This window comes from Anabrus simplex, chromosome 1 (genome assembly GCF_040414725.1).
Source record: "Anabrus simplex isolate iqAnaSimp1 chromosome 1, ASM4041472v1, whole genome shotgun sequence".
Taxonomy (NCBI): Eukaryota; Metazoa; Arthropoda; class Insecta; order Orthoptera; family Tettigoniidae; genus Anabrus; species Anabrus simplex.
In genome coordinates, this window is record NC_090265.1 from 1,207,356,187 (window position 1) to 1,207,377,915 (window position 21,729).

Sequence of the window (21,729 nt, forward strand, 5' to 3'; positions counted from 1 at the left end):
TAGCAGTGACTTGAGATCATCTAAACTTTTGAAGTCATCTCTTTTCATTTTTGTCACAATGAAGTTTTTTAGACTTGCTCACTTCACAACATCCACCCCTTCATCTGGGGTATATACTATTGGTGATTCCTCAGGCATTCTACTAACTTCAAGCTATAAAATTAGGAGTAACAAATTCAGACAATTTCAGATGAACATAGTTATAAGCCACATCAACAGATATTGAACTGTTAATTGCTTTCACATGATATTCTATGTAAATATTATTGTTAATATTGATAGTTCTACTAAATTATTATTCTATGGTTATCAAATCTAACACTATTGTTCATGCATTTTCATAAGATACGAGTTATTTGTAAAGTAAGTAAAACGAGTAAAATACAGTCACAAGCCACAAACTAGAGGTTATCCATGATAAAATGTGTCTATACTCTTACCAAGTTGTCATTAGAGCTGGAACTGTTGCTTGATGGGTGCCAAAAATCATCACCATCTGTATCAAATGGATCTGACTCTTCACTTTCAGCTTCATTATTCTCAAAAGTCCTCTGAACAGGAGATAAATCTCCATTCACTCTTGATTTCGACGCCATTTTGGTGTGGCTTATGACTGTGTTAGTTCTGAAATCATCGCTAGATGGCAAAGTAAAGAACTTCCACCTAGCATATGCTGCCATCTTTTATAAATACAAGAAACTTCTTAGTGTGATATTAAAGAGGGGAATTTAAAGAATACGATGACATGAACATCTCAAAAACAACAAAATGGTGGCTTATGACTATATTCCACCGAGCCCTTCATTTATTATAATTTTTCCTTGACATAGGTATGTTCAAAGCTCTATTAAGCTGTAAAATGTTGTCTTTTTATGTTGGCCTGGATGATTGGAGTCGTTTCAGATAATAATATCTGTTTGAGTAGCCTTTCTGAAAATTTGAAAATCCGAATGACCAGAATTTCTAGTAATTGTTAAATTTAAATAACTCAAAGTTCCATCATTCTCAGATTCCATCGTAAAGTGCACTTGTTTATCCAATTATTTAAATGCTCTAATAGTCCATCAGGTTTTGTTCATTGATAATAACAAATATATCATCGACGTATCTTAACCATATAATCATTCAATCTAATTTATCCACTATTTTATTATAATCCATGAAATCCATAAATATGTTCGCTAAAATACCTGAAGCTGGCAAACCCCTTGCCTTTAGATTGTTCGTAAATTTTGTTGTCAAAAATGAAATAGTTATTTTCCAAAGTAAATTCTTGTAATGTTAAAAATTCTTCGTTTTTCACCGTACATAATTTGGAGTGTTACATTAAATTCTTTTTTATTATTGTTGTAGTATCTATGATAGCATAGCGTCCACGTTCTGGAAAGTCAGAGAAATCTTTCCCAGTGATGGATTTGAGGGGATATTTTTAGGCTCTAGTCTGTTGTAACCCAGGCTGTTGCAGCATTTCTTTTTTAGATACTTATTCACAATAAATGCATAAGAGTTTTGCAATTTTTGTTGTCCCTTGTGTCATTTCTTTCAACCATTTTTATATTATTCTTTTTTATTTCAGTTCTAGGATGCTTTCTTGAAACTCATGACAATGGCTAACAAGCAGTGTACATTTAATAAACTTTGGCTAGACAGTCAAATGTTCCCAAACTGAATGGTCGGTTGGACATATTGGTAAATGTTGCAACTTCAGCATATTGTAAAATGTGTTGTAAATCATTCAAACTTAGTAATATGGGCAAACAAGCAGTCACTTCTCATGCTAAAGGACCTACTCATATAAAATACACAAAAGGTAATTCTTTCCAGCCAACAATGTCTTTCTTTGCAAAGAATACCTCTACTCCATCTTCGCTTGAAGATACACAGCCAATAGTTACCACTACATCCACAGCTGCAAAGGAATTTGCAGTGCCAGTAACAAGTCAAAGGAGTTTAAAGACTTGCAGTGTAAACAAAGATGATGTTATATCGGCTGAAGCCATATGGGCTCTCCACATTGTCACTGGAAAGATGTTTCTCAACTCTTGTGATGAAACCTCTGCAGCATTCAGAATGATGTTCCCAGACAGTAAAATTCCTCAAAACTTTACTATGGGCAAGACTAAGTCTTCCTATGTTATAAATAATGGATTAGCCCCATATTTTAAATAAAGTTTGCAAAATGACTTAAAACAGTGCTCGGACTACGTTGTTTGTTTTGATGAATCATTAGACAAATTAGTCCAAAGAGGACAAATGGACTTGTGTATAAAGTTTAGGGATGTAAATCTTCAAAAGTTGCAACAAGGTATTGGAATAGTGTGTATTTAGACAGAGCAATTGCAGATCACTTAATAGATGGGTTTATACATGGACTGTCCGTACCTTTAGGCAATATTTTGTAAGTTTCAGTGGATGGGCTTTTAACCTCAGTTTTATTAAAAAACTTGAAAATCATTTGTAAGTTCTAAACCCTGAGGCCAAATCTCTTCTTGATATAGGCATATGCAGTTTGTATACATTGAATTGTGCCATGAAACCTGGGATCTCCAAAATTGAATGAGACCTTTTAAATTTTTTCAGATCTCTGTACAATATTTTTAAAGATAGCTCTGCTCGACGTGCTATATATATAGACATAACAACAAGCACCGCATTTCTGTACAAGTTCACTGCAATAAGATGGTTGGAAAATGGATGCTGTGTTGATCAAGCTCTTAACCCTGGAATGGTATGATGTTGTAATTTTTACGAAACGTAACACATTTGATTGGATAGAACAGGTGAATGATGATGATGATAACAGGTTTCTTCGTGGTCGGTTCCGGCCCTCCCAATATCTTCCCCCACTCAACTCACAAGGTCAGTGCACGTGCAACCGTCGTGCTGGAAGCTCTTGTTTTAGAGCTCTTGACGTCAGTTCGTGAATGTTACGATATCATACTGATGGTGTAACTATTTTACGTAGTGTTGTGTTTCAATTTAAGTTTAATTGTTATATCAAATATTCATCGGCATTGTTGTTGACTTAGTGTGTTGAAAATTAGTGCCATAGGCTATATTAAGTACATCTTTTTATTTGTTTTTGTCGAGTTTTACACTGTTTTTTAGACTACTAGTTTAAAAAAAGTTGCTTTGTCACCATCGTAGATTGACAAACTTTTAAATGATGATAGTTTTGATACCGATGAAGATGAAGGAGATAGCGGAAGTGAGTCAGAAAATAACATTTTAGCATACTCTGGGAGTGATGACTATATACCTTCATCCTCAGATGATGAATTTTGTGAAAAATTGAAGAGAAAACGTGGTCTTCATTCAACAAATAAAAAGAATTCAGTGTACACATCAGGAGTGGTTGGCCCACACAGCACTACTACATAAGTTCCTGACACTCTTGGTCCCTCTGGTAATTGTGGGACAAAATCTGTTACAACTCTATCTGATGAATCAAGACCTGATAGTATTAATACTACTGTTACTGGTTCTTCAGGATCTGCAAGCTCGACTCCGCAACGAACAACAAAAATAATCAAAGCAAAAATTGGTTATTCCTGAACAGAAAATCCTCCAACTGTAAGTAATAGAAATACCCCTAGAAATATTGTGAATATCCGACAACGGCCTAAAGGTAGCGGTAAAGATGTTCTAACCCCTTTGGATGCGTTTCAGTTGTTCTTTACTGACAATATAGTAAACTCAATTGTTACTCATACAAATGAAGAAATAGTGAGAAAACAAGCCAACTACAAAACAATTCAGTTTTCAAACAGTCAGACCTCTCCCACAGAGATAAAGGCACTCTTGGGAATTCTAATATTCTCTGCTCTCCACAAGGACAATAGCCTAAATACAGCAATAATGTTTGATCGTTCTGTAAGTGGTAATGTTTACAGAGTTTGCTTTAGTGAAAAGCAATTCCATTTTTTATTAGATTGTCTCAGATTTGATGACAAAACTACCCGAGCTGAGAGAGTAGCGACGGATCGCTTCGCACCTACTGTATGAGGGACCTTTGGGAAGCTTTCAGGAAATCATGCATAGACAACAACGAGGCTGGCCAGTATCTCACCATTGATGAACAGCTGCTTGCATTTAGAGGCTGATGTCCATTCAAAATGTATATGCCTAAATAGGCAGCTAAATATGAGCTAGGGGCTTTGGGGCCGATGACCTTCGATGTTAGGCCCCTTAAAACAACAAGCATCATCAGAAGCAGCAAATGTGAGCTAAAAATTGTTATGGTTTGTGATGCTGGTTCTAAGTATATGTTAGTTACTGAGCCATACTTAGGGAAACAAAACACAACTGTCGAAGGCCCTCTTTCCCTCTACTATATGAAAAAGTTAACGGCTCCATTTCTTGGATCGAACTGCAACATAACAATGGATAACTGGTTCACAACCGTTCTATTGGCTGATGAATTGCTCAAGGCTCTTTACAAGCTGACACTTTTAGGAACAATCCGCCTAAACACACCAGAGATACGTTTGAGTATGAGATCAACAAAGAACAGGGACACTGGTGATGCAAAATACCTTTTCAGCAACACAACACTTCTATTGCACAAGGCTAAGAAAAACAAGGTAGTTTGCCTTATTTCCACAATGCATGATGATGATGCTTGTCGTTTTAAGGGGCCTAACATCGAATGTCATCGGCCCCTAATAAATAATAATAATGTTATTTGCTTTACGTCCCACTAACTACTTTTACGGTTTTCGGAGACACCGAGGTGCCGGAATTTAGTCCCGTAGGAATTCTTTAACGTGCCAGTAAATCTACTGACACGAGGCTGACGTATTTGAGCACCTTCAAATACCACCGGACTTAGCCAGGATCGAACCTGCCAAGTTGGGGTCAGAAGGCCAGCGCCTCAACCGTCTGAGCCACTCGGCCCAGCGGCCCCTAATAGAACGAGATGGACGACATGATATATGATAGTTAAAATTTTAAAATGTATCCACTGACTAAGTTAAAAAAAAATAGTGATGAAGAAAAACGAGTATGAGATTAAAACAGTCAGTGCATCTAATTCGCAATGCCTTATTTTCTAATAAAATAAAATACAGGAAACAAAGGAATAAGCCATTGCCTGATAATACAGATATATATATATATATATATATATATATATATATATACATAATTTACGTTAGGTGTTAAAATAACACATTAAAATACGCAATGCAAACTAAAATGAAGTGAATGGGATAAAAGCGCAATTGACACAAAAACACTAGGACAAAGGACATCATTACATATGATAAAACACACCGAGAGGTCCGAAGCGAAGTCCTCCATACCTTCCTAGTACCTTTAACCGCTCTCAGCTTATTTGGAAGAGGAATGGCCTGCCACTCCATCTCCCAATGGGACATAACCAGATGTCTGAGCTGAGAGCAAATATCACTTGCTGGAACCTTGAAAGGCAACAGGGGCAGTGTTACTGCCTCCTTGCCAGCCTTACCTGCTAACTTGTTTCCTTCTACACCCATGTGGCTTGGGAACCACAGAAACATGATTCTGGTGCCAGCATCCGAACACCCCGCCAGCAGGTCCTGGATCCGCTGCACCAGAGGGTGCTGAGGGAAACAGGTATCAATAGACTGTAACGAACTCAAGGAGTCAGTACACAGAAGAAAGTGTCGGCGCTCATCAGACAGTGCGTACCGCAGAGCTTCACAGATAGCATAGAGCTCTGCTGTGTACACACTACAGGTTTCCGGGAGAGCTACTACAATACCTCGTGGTACTTGTTACATTACGGTGACTAGCAGTCAAAGGGGTAAGTGATAGATGCCAATACAATCACATTGAAAGTACAATAACACACAACATTATCACGTAATTTCCTTTGTTACAGATGAACCATCATTTAAATATTGTAAAAAGAAAACATATCAACACCTCAAGATTCTCGGATTGACGTCCCTTTTGACTAAGCTCTCAAAAAAAACGAACTACTTCCAATGTAAAATCTGCTCGTCAAATCAAGACTAGTTCGAGGAAATGACCAATAGTTGCATTTCACCATCTATAACTAATAGATTACAGAAGCAAGCCTCAAATCAACACATGAAGCAGAATATTTCCAAACCATTTAAGATTTTAAGCTTTAGACACTATTGAATTTTAACAGAATTTACGACTCAAATTTTAATACAATAAGTCAACTAACAATTGTTTTTAAAACACAAAGAACTTGAGAATTTTAGCCAAATCTCGTATTGTGAAGATATTACTGTGTTTTGGACGTTAATGTTATTAGAATCAACGAATATCCCAATTTTAGGACTGTCATTTAAATTGTTAAACTGTCCATTGTGTTTACAAATGCCTATGTATATGTATTTTACCACTTAGTTTAGAATCATAATTAAGTACAAATTAGTTGTAAGCAAATTAACAATGACAGGTCTTAACCTTGAGATAAATTACAAAGGTTGAGGATGCGTGAAACCAAACGATTCATGTCCTTTTAATGTAGTGTTGTAGCAATGTGAACTTCTAACAACACAAAATCAATTGTATTGAAAAGGTGGAATAGAAAAATAAAAAATACAAATTTGTATGCAAATTGAAGTGGCATCTGTTGCAAATTTGCAGCATACGAAAGCATTTGCTGTCGCCTCAGGTGGGACTCAGCACGCAGGCTAGTAATGGGACTTGTACGAAAAGCTCCCGTCACCAACCTAACCCTGCTGTGGTCAATGCTGTTCAGCATCGCAAGGACGCATGGTCTTGCTGAGCCATATGCTGCACTGCTGTAGTCTAGCCGTGATAAAATATGTGCCCTATAGAATTGGAGGAGCACCGTGCGGTCAGCCCCCAATTAGTGCTGCTAAGAAACTTCATGATATTCAGCTTCTTACTGCATTGCACTTTTAACTGCTGCACATGTGGCTCCCACAATAATTTACTATCAAAAAGGAGCCCAAGAAATCGGTGTCAACTACAGGAAGAACGACATTTCCTAGATAAAGCTCAGGAGAAGGGTGAAGAGTACGTTGACGACAAAAGTGGACAACAGAGGTCTTTGCAGTGGAAAACCGAAAGCCATGTTCTAAGGTCCACTGCTCCACTTTCCTAACAGCTTGCTGTAATTGTCGCTCTGTGACTGTCATATTACGCGAACTATAGTACAGAGCAAAATCGTCAACATATAGCGACGGTATTACTGCTGAACCAGCAGCAGCGACAATACCGTTTATGGCAATTCCGAACAGAATGACACTAAGAACCAACCCCTGTGGAACTCCTTTTTCCTGAATGTGGAATTGCGAATATGTCCTCCGTACTCGGACACGGAATAGACAGAGGGACAAACAATTCGCAATAAATACCGGCAAGTTACCTTGGAATCTCCATTGATGCAGGACTGAAAGGATACCATATCGCCATGTGGTGTTGTAGGACTTCTCTAAGTCAAAGAAAACAGCTACCAAATGCTGTTTACGGAGAAACGCATCCTGGATAGAGCTCTCCAGGCGTACCAAGGGGTCAGTGGTCGATCGAGCGGCTCAAAAACTACACTGGTACTCGCACAAGAGTCCTTGTTTCTCCAGACACCAGACAAGTCAGCGATTTATCATCCTCTCAAATAGCTTACACAGGCAGTTTGTAAGACAAATCATTCTGTAACTTCCTGCATAACTAGGAACTTTGTCAGGCTTGAGGACAGGAATGACTATGCCCTTTCGCCACTGTGACGGACACTCACTCTCTATCCAGATTTAGTTGAACACACGAAGGAGATATCGTAGACTATCATCAGTAAGGTGTTTCAACATCTGGTTATGGATGTTGTCTGGTCCAGGAGACGTGTCCTTGCAAAGCGTTAAGACGCTGCGAAGTTCCCACTCCGTAAAGGGCACATTATAGTCCTCTGAAGCTTGAGTGGCAAAACTAAGGTGATGACGTCCTGCCTCCCGCTTCAGAGCGAGGAAATCACAATGGTAATTCCCGGAGCCAGATACATCCGCGAAATGACCAGCTAGATGGTTAGCAATCAAGAGGGGTTTCAATGACGACACTGTCTGCAATGGAAATTCCCGGTATAGAAGATGATGCTTTGATACCTGAAATACGTCGAAGTTTAGTCCACACTTGAGATAATGGAGTATGTGAAATCATTGACAACACATATCTCTCCCACTAAGCTTTCTTACTTTGGCGAATAAGAACTCGCACCTTAGCGTGAAGTTTCTTAAGTTATACCAAGTTGGCCACAGTAGGCTGCCTACGATAACGTTTATGGGCACGACGGCGATCTTTGTTAGCTGTTGCAATTTCTTCATTCCACCAAGGATCGAGTTTTCGGTGTGGAGGCCCTGAGAAGGAAGGAATGGACTCCTCAGCAGCAGCAAGGATAACTTGTCTCTCGCTGTCTACGGTCCGCATGGTATCGGCGTTTAAGACAGCTAGGGATGTGAACTTTGGCCATTCAGCATGTTTAAGAATCCAACAAGGGGGGAGCCTCGACAGATTTTTGTTTCATCAAAGTAAGAATGATGGGAAAATGGTCACTGTCACAAAGATCGTAGTGTGCATTCCACCAAAACAGCGGAAGCAATGTTCGGCTGCATAAACTTATGTCTATGCGAGAATGTGCTGTAACGAACACTAAAGTGAGTTGGTTCCCCTGTGTTTAAAATACATAAATCCATCTCTGTTACTAATGTTTCCAGTTCTCTTCCCTGGGGGCAATGTGTCTCAGAGCCCCATATGGGGTGATGGGCGTTAAAATCTCCCAATAAGAGGAAGGGAGGTGGAAGCTGATCTATAAGATCAGTGACATCATTTATGTTAAGAGGCTGGCCTGGTGGAAAATAAACATTACACACTGTTGCTATGACAGGCAGCGGAACGCGAACAGCTACAGCTTCCAGTGGGGTTCTTAATGGAACCTCTTCGCTGTAGGTATCAGAGCGAACAAAAATGCCAACGCCACCGGAAGCCCGGTGAGCATAATGTCGTTCTGTCGAGTATAGTTGCCAAAATTTCTCAAGACCGTATGATGACCTGGTCTGAAATTTGTTTCCTGAATACAGACTATGCTCACTGAATATTCGCTAATGAGCTGGAGCAGCTCAGCAAGATGCCTATCATAACCGTTACAATTCCATTGTAACAGTGTCATATTGCGGGTGTGGACTTCTGAGGTTTAGGTTGGGAGCAGCGTAATTCTACCCAACCTAACTTACACTCACATCCCCATCCGAAGATGGAGAGAAATGCTCCATGTGCATCATCTCGTCTGGTGAATTTCTTCGACATAGTCCGGTGGCGGGGTTTCTTCCTACGAGGGGAGTGCGCAGGTTTTCTAGGAGGAAGACCCGCTGGCGCAGAATCAGGCCCTCCAGGTAAAGGGCGTGAGGCCCCATTTGTAGATGTAGAAGAACGCCTGTTGAGAGCGTTCTTCTTCCCTACCGTCGATTCTTGTTTAGACGGGCTGGGAGGTGATTTCCCAGCCCTGGTCGACGATGCCGCCGGCTTCGGCGCGGCTTTCGCTGACCTCGTGCGGGAAGGAAATATAGTAATTTCAATTTTTTTTTTCATTTTTTCTGACAGATCTAACTGCTAGGTGACGTCGACGACTAGACAATGCTTGACATTGTTCCTCAATAAACTTTTCTTTTATATTAAATGTATTTTCAGCTTTTAAACGTATGTAAAATTAAATTATCTATAAGTTTTGATTTTTCATTTCCATTTTACCAAAAATGAGTTTTTTTCTCAAGATCGTAAAAAATACGACATCATACCAATTATGTAAGTTTTAAGTATCATACCATTCCAGGGTTAAAATAATGATCACATTGACAAATCTGTGAAAGAGTTCACTGAAGAAAAAGGGGGAAGAAAAAAACTTTCAATACCTTTGAGAAGCCATGAAGAATCCACTACTTAAGGCAAAATTAAGTGCTTTTAGAAGTATTTTGCCAGATGTTGAACCTTTCCTCAGAAGATTTCAAAATCAGAAACCTGTGGTGGCTATGACTGATTTGTCTTCAAATTTGAAAACTGTTTTGAATATAGACCTAGACTAATTGGAATTCATTATATTCGCCTACATTAGAAACACAAGTTAATTACATTTGATGTCAAGAGTTCTTTAAATCCACATGAAATAGTATCAGATTGATGTGGTAAAATACTTGTATTTTTATGTTTGAATTACTCTATTAATAAGTTAGTTGTACTTTGTTCCTTGGAAATGATATGATAAGGTATATATGTTAGGCCTACATGTTACCTTTAAACAATATATGTATAGTGCCCATCTATGTAATTGTTTTTCCATAAATAATTGAAAAAAGGGAAGTGGAGAAAGAATTACGCCAGCTATGGGAATGGTGGAGGCTGGAATTTCCTTCTTTTGTTTCTTGTAAAACATGCTGTTCGGCGAATCAACTTGCCGCCCAGTTTTCGTGAGTCAGGGAAATTGTTTTTAGTAGGTCAGGGAAAGTCAGGGAAACTTGAGAGAACATTTCTGTGGACACTATGGATAGGAATGTTGGAGTATATATCATTGATATTCAAACTATGTATTGTGTAGTTGTCTGTTAGCTCAATGTTTTTGATTCTGTTTTAAAAGTCAATAGTATTAATTATGTGCATCTGGCTATTAAACTTGTAGTGTTCTTTAAAAAATTTTGCCGTCTTCTAGACTGGACTGTTCCTAAAATTAACTATTGGTCTAATAGGAATTTCATGCTTATAAATTTTTGGTAGCATCCTTAACCCCTCAGTGCTGTGGATTTAAATGTCCGGTCGTCTCTGTGCTGCGGAAGGAGTTCTGAGTGTGGTTCTCAGATTCATGTAAAGCTTTATTCCAAACAACACAACTTTGGCACTATTTTATGGATTTCAATAACATTTTCACATATATAGTATGTTTAGAAAACTTCATTTTTTTTGGGAAAATATGATGCTATCTTACCTAATAGTTGAGTTTGGTGTAGAACCTCTTGAGTATCCCTCAATGCAGAGACCCGCTTCAGAGTCTGGACACCAAACCACTGTCTCTTTCAGAATTTTCTGTTTGTAGCACACGAAACATCATTTGGTTGGCCTACTCTCTTCCTCAGTTGGTGGGATTCTCTCAGGGAAATGCCTTTCAATGAGGCGGGGCACATTTTTGTCCGAAGAATGACGTCCCAGCACTACCCTTGCAAATGAACCTGGATGTTCCACAAACAGTGCTTGGATGCCATACACCCTAAATTTCAAATGATCTATTCTAGTTTTGGATGAATTTCTCTGGGAAATGATCATTGTGTTTAGAATTGCAACATTTATTAACCTCCTGAATAACTGGATGTACCACTTCATCATCTTTTTTCTCTCTAAAAGATAGGCATGAAGTAGCTGATCTTTCAGATTGACTCTACCCATGTGACGATTATAATCGGCAACAGAAACAGGATTTTCTTTTTCCTGGCCATGCTTTGCTTTCTTTGTGATGGTTTCTGCCCCATGGAATGTAGAAATCATTGCGACATCTTTCATATCACGCCATTTTAGGTTGGAAATCTGGTCAGAATGCTAAGCTATAATTTCCCTCTTCTTTAGTTTTGTGTTGATCACATCTTTTGGAATGTCCTTTCTGTTGAGGCGCAAAGTTCCCACACAGTCAGTTTTCAATAATTTTAACTTATGAACCAGAGCAAGTGAATAATAAAATTTATCCATCCACAACGTGTATCCTTTGTTGAGAAGTGGCTCTACAAGTGATAAAACAATAGCATAAGTTTTTGTTGTGTCCGTTAATGTATGTATTGTTTCAAATACGGTATTTTTCCTGTGTTTATTATAAATGACCAAAGATAGCCTGAACTTGACTCACATAATTTATAAGATTTTATGCCAAATTTTGCGGATTTTAGAAGTATACATTGCCTGAAAGACAACCTACCCCACCATAGGATTAGTACTCGTTAATTGCGATGTTCTGTTCTGGTAAGTACAGAGTCTGGAACTTATTTTTTAGGTAGGACTTAATCGGATAAATTTTGAAAAGTTTGGATGGTCCCTGATATGAATCAACTGCCTCATTGTTGTTGAAATGAATAAAATTACTAATTGACTCAAATCTATCCATTGAACTGTTTCTATTATTTCATCAATATGTCATTGCTAGGATAGTGGATAGTCTGGCTGTCTGTTTTCGCTGTTGTTCAGTTAGCAGCACCCAGGAGGCACGTGTAGGGCAATTGGAGGTCAAACCTAAGGACGTGAGCAACTCTACCTCCTGCTGGTAATTCCAGATGCTGTACGCTGGATTGAAGAACTAGATATTCAATTGTGAAGCACATATTACTTTGTTTCTCATCTGTAAATATTTGTATATACAGGGCAAACTGAAATTCGCTCACTCAGGTGTCGCAACGCAATTCCTCACATGCCAGCAATAAAAAAAGTATCTCACAAAAGTTTGTCCTGCGAGTATATCCGGCAGAGAAAGGACATTGAAGAGTGGCAATCTAGCAACACTGTAGCCACATGTAGGTTAACTACCTCTGTCAGCACATGTTAGTTGTGCTGTACAGTTGGTGCATTGGATAGAGTTTTGGGTTAGCATGGAGGAGGTCGAGGGATCAATCCTGGGTTGAGGCGTATGTTTTTTGTTTTGAAATGTAGTCCAGGTGGTATGATATCTGTCATCTTTATCGTCAACAGTGATTGCAGTGGATCCTCTAGAAACCATTTCCGCTTACATACTACGATCCTAGAAATGGACGAACAATCATTTTCATTGGTCAGCTTTGAAAGGTGCCCTTTCCATGTCGTAGTGCGAATTTATTTGCTGTTGACAATTAAGATGCCAGATACCATACCACCTGGACTACATTTATGAAATAAAAAACATACGCCTCAACCCAGGATCGACCCATCGACCTCCTGCATGCTAACCTAAAACTCTATCCACTGCACCAACTGTACAGCACAACTAATATGTGCTGACAGAGGTAGTTAACCTACATGTGGTTACAGTGTTGCCAGATTGCCACTCTTCAGCGTCCTTTTTCTGCCGGATATACGTGCAGGACCAACTTATGTGAGAGACATTTTTTTATTGCTGGCATGTGAGGAGTCACACTGTGACGCCCAAGTGCGCGAATTTCTGTTCATCCTGTATATACTATATACATATAACTGATATTGTCTGTTTAAGCTATTAATTTAATTTCGTATGGCTATTTCTAGCCGAGTGCAGCCCTTGTAAGGCAGACCCTCCGATGAGGGTGGGCGGCATCTGCCATGTGTAGGTAGCTGCGTGTTATTGTGGTGGAGGATAGTGTTAGGTGTGGTGTGTGTGAGTTGCAGGAATGTTGGGGACAGCACAAACATCCAGCCCCCGGGCCATTGGAATTAACCAATGAAGGCTAAAATCCCCGACCCGGCCAGGAATTGAACCCGGGACCTTCTGGACCGAAGGCCATTACGCTGACCGTTCAGCCAACGAGTCGGACTGTTTAAGCCATATGCTAAATGATAAAATATCCATTGATATGAGACCCAAAAATTGGCGTAGACAGAATAGAGTTTTTAGAAAAATAGCTTCATAGCGTAGGCTTTTGTATTATACCCTTTAGCATATAAAGAGCAATCACAACATATATCTCATCCTTCATGACTGGTTTCCAATCCCGCATTCTGGAACGAAGTGGTAATAAGCCCGATAGATTGTATTCTTTGCTCATTGTATAAATTTGTTTCATGAATTATTATTTCCACTAACTCGTCTGTAAAGAACATCTTAATAACTTTCACATCATAACATTCCCCAACTGCTTCATTCTGAAATCCTGGGTTCCCTATAAACTGTCCTATTTGACCCAGGCACGTAGTTAGACATGTTTTCCCATCAAAATGTATTAGCCGTGACATGTACATTGCCATTCTGCGCACTGTCACTCGTATCGTGATTCCGAACCAAGGACTTCACGTACACCGATGTCATCCATATCACTCAAATCACCATCTGAATCTAAGAAACTTTCGTCAGAACCACTCAGCTGTTCTAAAACATCCTCTATTTCCACACTCGATAACTCACACTTGCTTGTAGAAGCCATCTCCACTCATGACTGACGGAATGCAAATCAGTGTGTGATAAGGTTAAAGGATGGGAAAAACAGTCTAAAGAGAGTCCTGAATTGATAAAATTTATGATTCTGTTGACAGTCAGGTTCTTCCTGGATGGGAAATGAAGGCGTTATGCAAGAAGTGTGCATAGTAGCCGCCAGATAGCAGACAATCAGTACTTGCCCCTGGTGGCAGAGATAAACATTCCTTGAAATATCTCTCGAATTTTAGTGACTAAACACTCAAAATAGGAATCAAGATATATTGTTATAAAGCTCAAACCTTCCGCTTCAAGGAGAAATTAGTTAAAACACAAACAGCTTTGATCGTAATCTGCTAGATTGCAGTAGAGTAGACGCATGTACCGTGTGAGCAGTGCTTGTCACTCCACCGCGTTATGTTCACTGCATGACGAGCATTGGTCGGCACTCCATGCTGACAGGTTAAAGTAGGTATCTCTGGGCTCGTGTTAACTAGACAGTTAGTATCCTTGAAGTCTAATAAAAAAAGTTATTTTGTTGAGAATTCGTTTTAGTTTTTCATGCATAGATGACGTGGGGTCTTTTTTTTTTTTTTTTTTTTTTTTTTTTTGTACCAAATCAGAATTATTGCTCATTAGAAAATTCTTAGTCTTTTAACATTCCCTAAGGGAATTATTTGTCCTGAATGAATACATTTTATAATACCAGTATAATAATGGGTCCATCATTGGACATTATCAATTTTCAGGCTAACTCATTATCACTAAACTTTTAAAACTTCTAACTTGATCTGGTAACAGATTTATTATAATTTGCTTTTAATCCATCCACATAAAATTCAGATCTTCTGGCAAGGAAAATTTGCAAATACCAATGGCTGAAGAACCTAGGTGTCAGACTACAGCCACCATAGTGACCTGGTGCCTGTTTTTTTTTTAAGCCCTGGCTGTAGCTTTAATCCAATTTTCTTGTTATTGCCCCACCTTGTGACAGGAAGTTTACAAAACATACTTTCTTAACTGTACCTGAACTTGAAATGAAACCCTTGATGCTGTATTATAAAATAAATTGTTCTGTATATGCTTGTTTATAAGACTTAAGTACATTATTTAGGAAATTGCTGAAAAATGTACTATTTTTTATTTTGGAAACCAAAGTAAATATGTTAATATATGAGTCAGTTTTGAAATCATCTTCACTTTATTTCATACTATGTACCTCTGGAATAAGATGATTTGACAGTATTTATTAATCAAATGAAGAAGACAATTTAATTATTGTTCATATCATATTCAAAAAGGAATTTGAATATGTATGTTGTCAGTTATTAGATTAAGAAACAGGTTTAAATACTGAATTGTCACCAGCAATGGTACAGAACTGTGTGGAGAAATATGAAGAATTCTGTCCATACCCTACATAATTATTTATGTAACAATGCATGAATTCGTTACCTCTATCATGCTTTTGATTTGGAATTTTCTTTTATTCTACTCATACCTTGTACTGTCTTTCTGGAATTCCTTGGCTACCTTATACATAAGGCATGTGCCATTCATTTTTTGATAAATAAAGTTTCAAGTGATCTCTTTTGGATATGTTCAGGTGATCAAGCAGAGCCATGTTATTCTGAGTTTCTTGGCGATGGAATGCAAGATTACGGATGAACATGTAGACGTGATTTGGCAAGCAGCACAGTTGAAGCATTGCAGCAAACAGGTGCATGATTTGTTACCACCCCTTATCAAACACTTAGAGGCTGGCCCAGTTTTGCACCTGTATGGACTGCTATGCAAATTGGAACCACGTGACCATACTGAACAGAGTCTATATCTTGCATCTGCTCTAATCAAATTCATCTGGACTAGTGGAGGCACTTATAGTCAGATGACAACTGATGCTCCATTTCTGGGTCTTGGCAAGGCAGCTATTGCTGGTCTTAAAGGGCACCATCGTGATGTCACTAGCAGTGAGAACAGTGTTAGCATGGAGGCCAGCAATTCTGAAGACGAGCAGGTAAAATTGTTTCCATGATTTTTAATATCAAGTATTTGTGTCCTTAAGACTTTGTTTTTCTTTCTTGTTTCCCTTTCATTATACTTGTACTTCAGAATGGACTTCCAGCATTCTGTAGAGTGAATACTGTCATAATTCTTTTGAAGAGGGCTATTATTTTACTCTTTTCTACTCAACCAGCATGTCTCTCTCTCTCTCTCTACATGTGTGTGCATGCTATAAATTAAACCAATAAAAAAATTACCTATATTCCCAGCCACTACCACCACTGTGTTTAACCTGCAAAATCAGTGAAACATTTTTGATGACATCATTTAGACGTAATAGAGACTGGAATGTTACAATTCCATGATTTAGGTTCCTTGGGCAGTAAATAATGCCTGTTGCACAAATGCAACAGTGGGTAAATCCAGTATCATGCTTTATCTATTTTGTTACTGTTTTAATAAAGCCAACTACATGTTATCACAGAAATGGGCAAGTTCGATCCTGGCTCAGTCTAGTGATATTTGAAAGTGCTCAAATATATCAGCCTTGTGTTGGTAGATTTACTGGAACATGAAAGAACTCCTGCGGGACAACATTCCGGTACCTCGACATCTCCGAAAACTGTAAAAGTAGTTAGTGAGATGTAAAGCAAATAACATTATATTATTATCATTATCATCAAAGAAATTAAATAATTTTGTACACAAAATTACACTAAATGGGAAACCAAGGCAAAGGAACTATGATAAGGCATTGAAGCAGTATGCAATGAATGCTTTTAGTTCCTAAGAAGAAAATTCAGCATTCACTTTTCCTTTTTGAACAGCATATATTACGCTTTGTTTTACGATGTGGCGAAATAGGTCATTACGAAAGAATAACTCTAACACAGTAATGGTGAGAAAGCTCTTGTCAACAGGGTGAGGACCATAAAAAAATTGATTCACAATTAGATACATTTTTGTTACTTCTGACAGGCTGGGTAAATTACAAGTGATTAATCTCATTATTAGACCGTATTGAAATTCAATATATTAACATTTTAAAATATTAATTTATTGAAAACCACCTATTCAATACTTTAAAGTCTTTAAGACTGATAAAGTCATTCTATTACGGTTGTAATGGTACATGTTTCACCTGTCATCACAGGCGTCATCAGCTATAAATTCTATACTCTATAAGTCAGAGCTTTGAAGTGGATGTTATATTAAAACTATTCTTAAAAATGAACTGTTTACAATAATTTACATTGATGTATAAGAACATTATGGTCTATTTAGATTGAATTGGTTAATCCTGTTTTAAAGATCTAATGGGATATCATATTTGTGTTCCCATCTAATGGAGATAATATAAAATAATATTAACACTCATAATGTTGATACTGGGTTGGCAATTGAAGTCAAAAGGAAATCAAAATATTTACACAGATTTTTCAGTATATACTTTGTAAGTCATTTCAGAATTACTGATATTCAAATCTTTTCAGAGGATAACATTAAGCCATTAAATTAATGTGTTTACCAGCTTCCTCTATTCAGATATTCCTGGACTGTACACACATGGCACATGAAAGGGAATAATTCAAAGGTCATTCTGGCAACTGGAAGTCTTAGAGAATTTATTTTGTGTACGTTTTGTATAGTGCCGCACCCACTTATTCTGTTAACAGTAGCGCAGTCTGCCGCCACCACCTATTAACTACGAGACAGCACTCGCTTCCTCTTTCAATACACTATGCACATACTATTTTAAATAGCTTTAGACAAGTCAGCACAGGATCAAATCAAATACCTATTAAGGTTAAGTTTATCAACAGTGGTTTAATTCAAGACTAAATTGATCATAACATGTGAACTGTTCATTTGCACTGAACAGCAGTTCTCTGCTGCAGAAGATACTAGCCCCACTGCCTATGTTCATAGAGTGCATGCAGAAACTCTCCATGTCGAACCAGCAAGTTTATGCAGGATGATGATCCTTATCAGTACTTCAACAACTCTATTATTCAGGTGTTTCTTGAATGTGTGTAGTCAAGAATAACTCTGAGGTGCTTCGGGTTTAGGTTGTAAGGTAGCAGTATGCCATCAAGTGAGGCATTTAATATAAAATTTGTGCCAGGGCTCATGTAGCGCTCATCACCAGAGCTGTCTTGCGAGAACTGGACATTCAAGAGATGGAATGGGTAGCAGTGAGTCCCGACGTTAATCCCGTCGAGTATGTGTGAGATAGGCTTGACAGAAGTGTTCTTGGGCGTCCTGTTCCACCACAGACTCTCCAAGACCCAGGAAATGCTCTTATTGAAGAATGGGACTTGATACCGCAATGTGACCTCCGTTGACTTATACGGAGCATGCTACTTAGGTGCCAAGCTGTGATAAATGCTCGTGGAGGACATACACCATATTGAAGCTCTCCAACTGTGATAAAAGTCCACCCTGGAGGACTGTTCTCACTTTGTTTTTGCCCCTATTTGGACATTTCCGTTTATGTTCTGAAAATGAACGCGAATCCATCGATGTTCTTTTGTGTGCTTCAATGGTAAAGAATAAAGGTTTAGTTGGTAATATACCTGGGTGTGAGGTATTGTATTGTGGAGCATGGCATACATTCAAAAACATGTTCCCGTGGACGTGCAAAACTATGCAGGTATTTGTACGACGTTGTCGGAGCTGCAGTGTGCTATGGAGGCGGACATTTCTTAACAACAAAACACAGACTTACTGCATGACTTTGATGCAAGTTTTCATTGCACGGGTCGGACGGATGAAACTATTCACAAATTTGTGTGATGTCATCAGAGCTGTAGTAAGGTGTGTACCCGCTTCGAAGCGGAATCGTTGTTGTTCTCTGAGGAATTATGCTGGAGGGTCTTACATGCAAGAATCATTTTTTAAATTTTCTTTGTCTCAAAAAGCTAGGGTGTGTGTGTGTGTGTGTGTGCGTGCGTGCGTGCGTGCGTGCGTGTGTGTCTAATAGATGAGGAAATACAGTATTCCAATTGATGGACAATTCCACACTTCTTCATATACTAAATATGTGGGAAAGCTCCAGGAGTTCGATAGAGGACCTGACAACAAGCAGAACATGTCCTGTAAGTATAAGTTTATTTGCTTTCGTTTCCGTGTTACAGGCGTTGTTTGTGGTGTACGTAACACAGACCACTTCACTATGCAGGTTGGTCATTTGTGTAGGGCACACAGGCCACTTGTACATTTCGTCCCTATTCAAGTCTGTGTACATTTGTTTTTCATTCATAGTCACATGATGTCAGTTGCTTAGCAAAGTAAACACTTCTACACAGGTCATAAGCTAGAGTGGAGTGATACGTGTTGTCAGTTATTATTGAGTGCATGTACGGTACAAGTGGAGTGATATGTGTTGTCAGTTGTTATTGAGTGCATGTACAATACAAGTGGAGTAATACGTGTTGTCAGTTGTTATTGAGTGCACATACAGTACAACTTATACAATGGGGTACTGGAATCAGGAAATGGCAGACATGCACCTTCTGTATGGATGGGCTCAGTGTAACGCAAATGAAGCATGACATTTGTGCGCGGAACACTTTCCTAATAGACGTTTACCGAACAACAAGACGTTCCAAAGAGTACATGTGCGTCTTTGATAAACAGGCTCGTTTAACAGGCATGTTGCTGATAATGGACGACCTAGGAGCACAGGAACACCTGACACAGAGGAACGAGTTCTAAACCATATAGACGAAAATAGCAGGAGCAGCACCAGGGAATTAGCGGAGTGTGGAGGATTCCACGAGAACAGCTTTATCCATCATCATCATCATTTCCCATTATCCAGCTGTAGCTGGGTTATTTTCAATCTACATTCTTCAACCTTCCCATTCACCACATCCAACTGTTCTTGAACCTTCATGTCGTCTTCTCCCCAAATCACAATACAGTATCATCTGCAAATAACATGTTCATTTCTTTTCCTCCATATGCCGCTTTTGCTGTTTTCATGATGTCATCCTTTACTATTGTAAACAGGATTGCTGATAGAACACTTCCCTGTCACAGCCCACTAGTGATTTTGAACCAACTTGTTTGCACACAACTAGAAAATTCTTTGTACCATGATCATTTTTATTAATCCCTGTCTAATTCCTTTTTTCACCAGACTGCCCCAAACTTTAGTCCTGGGGATACTGTCATATGCCTTTTCAATGTCAGTGAATGTCATCACCATATCATTCCCATACTCCCATTGCTTTTCCATTAGTTGTTTCATAATGAAAATGGGTTCTGTTGTTCACCTTCCACTTCTGAAACCAAACTGATTTTCCTGTATCTGATTTTCAACCCTCAGTCTTATACTACTTTCCAGTATCCTGTCCGAATCGGCGAATTCCGTTTCTTGTGTGGTTTTGCCTGCATATTTTTATGGTAGTTAAGTGGTGTATTTTGTAAAAAAGTTCAAAGAGGAGATTATTTAATATAGTTATAAATAAATATGGTCTAGAAAACCAAGAATAACGGCCGAGAGGATTAGTCGTGCTGACCACACAACACCTCTGCGGAGGTTCGGACCTGCCTTCGGGCAGAACAACCCTTACCTTACCTCAGGCTGAGCAGCGGTCGCTTGGTAGGCCATGGCCCTTAGGGGCTGTTACAGCATGGGGTTTGGTTTTATAAATAAATAATTGTCTGGTGATAAGCATGTGCCAAAACAGGGAAAATCTTTATGAAATCTCTCCCAGGAAAAATAATTTACCCACCAAGAAAAATGGAGTGTCGTTTCCTATGATATATTTTAGAAGCCGATTCACACACATTAATGAATGGCTATTTGCCATTGGGGCTTTATCCCACATTGAGCCATGCTAATAGAATATTATCAGCTGCTTTGGAATTTAATTTTAAACCAGACACTGAATTCTCATTTAAATTTACAGGAATGTTGAATGTAATATGCACTGCTCAATCGATGGGCAGCAAAACAGCAGTTTTCCCTGTACATGAAGTACCAACTGACCAGTAAGACACTGACTGCCATGTGTGCCTGCTCCCCTTCTACCTCCCCTATCATGCCTGCTGCTCAGCCCTCTTACGGTTTAGGTGGGCTTGGGCTCACCAATAGGCGAGCACGTTTATCTTTAATTATTTAAAAATATGCAGTAAGAAATGTTTATGCTTTTAAAGACACATTGCAGATTTACAGGCCAAGAGCTTTTGTCAGAATACTTTATGATGTCCATCGGTTCATCCGTTCTCTCAAAATCGATGTAATGAGAGTCGGCCTAGTGTTTTAAATACCAAATGGGGTATGATCGGCCACTTTTTTAAAAATATTTTAAACATGAAATATTCCCTGTAATTTTCTGAAAAATTTAATATAAGTTCCGCCATGTTTGTTCTACATTTTTAAATATGAACATAATTCTAATTGTTATTCAGTAATGAATTATGATTATCAAAAGAGTGGTCGGAGTTACCCCATGTTTTGGGGTAACTTCGGCCACCATATAAATAACTCAAGAAACAAAGTTTTCTTCGATTTAGTGTTACAGTAAAACCTCGATTATCCGTCCCTCGATTAACCGTTCTGCGGATTATCTATTGCCAAAAAGAAAATCTCGATTTGTTAAAAGCAATGTACAGTCGCTCCAAAACTGAATGAGCGTACTCTT

The 21,729-nt window shown here is 38.6% G+C and overlaps 1 protein-coding gene and 1 pseudogene across 1 annotated transcript in view; one reads left to right on the forward strand and one right to left on the reverse strand.

Annotated features, from left to right (window-relative positions):
• puf (ubiquitinyl hydrolase 1 puf) overlaps nt 1-21,729 on the forward strand; it is an 870,156-nt gene that overhangs the window by 41,625 nt on the left and 806,802 nt on the right. The window contains exon 5 of the mRNA XM_068225443.1: nt 15,678-16,088. Within this exon, the coding sequence (XP_068081544.1) occupies nt 15,678-16,088 (411 nt within the window). The remainder of the gene's footprint in view (nt 1-15,677; nt 16,089-21,729) is intronic.
• LOC137501545 (piggyBac transposable element-derived protein 4-like) lies at nt 10,943-11,694 on the reverse strand (annotated as a pseudogene).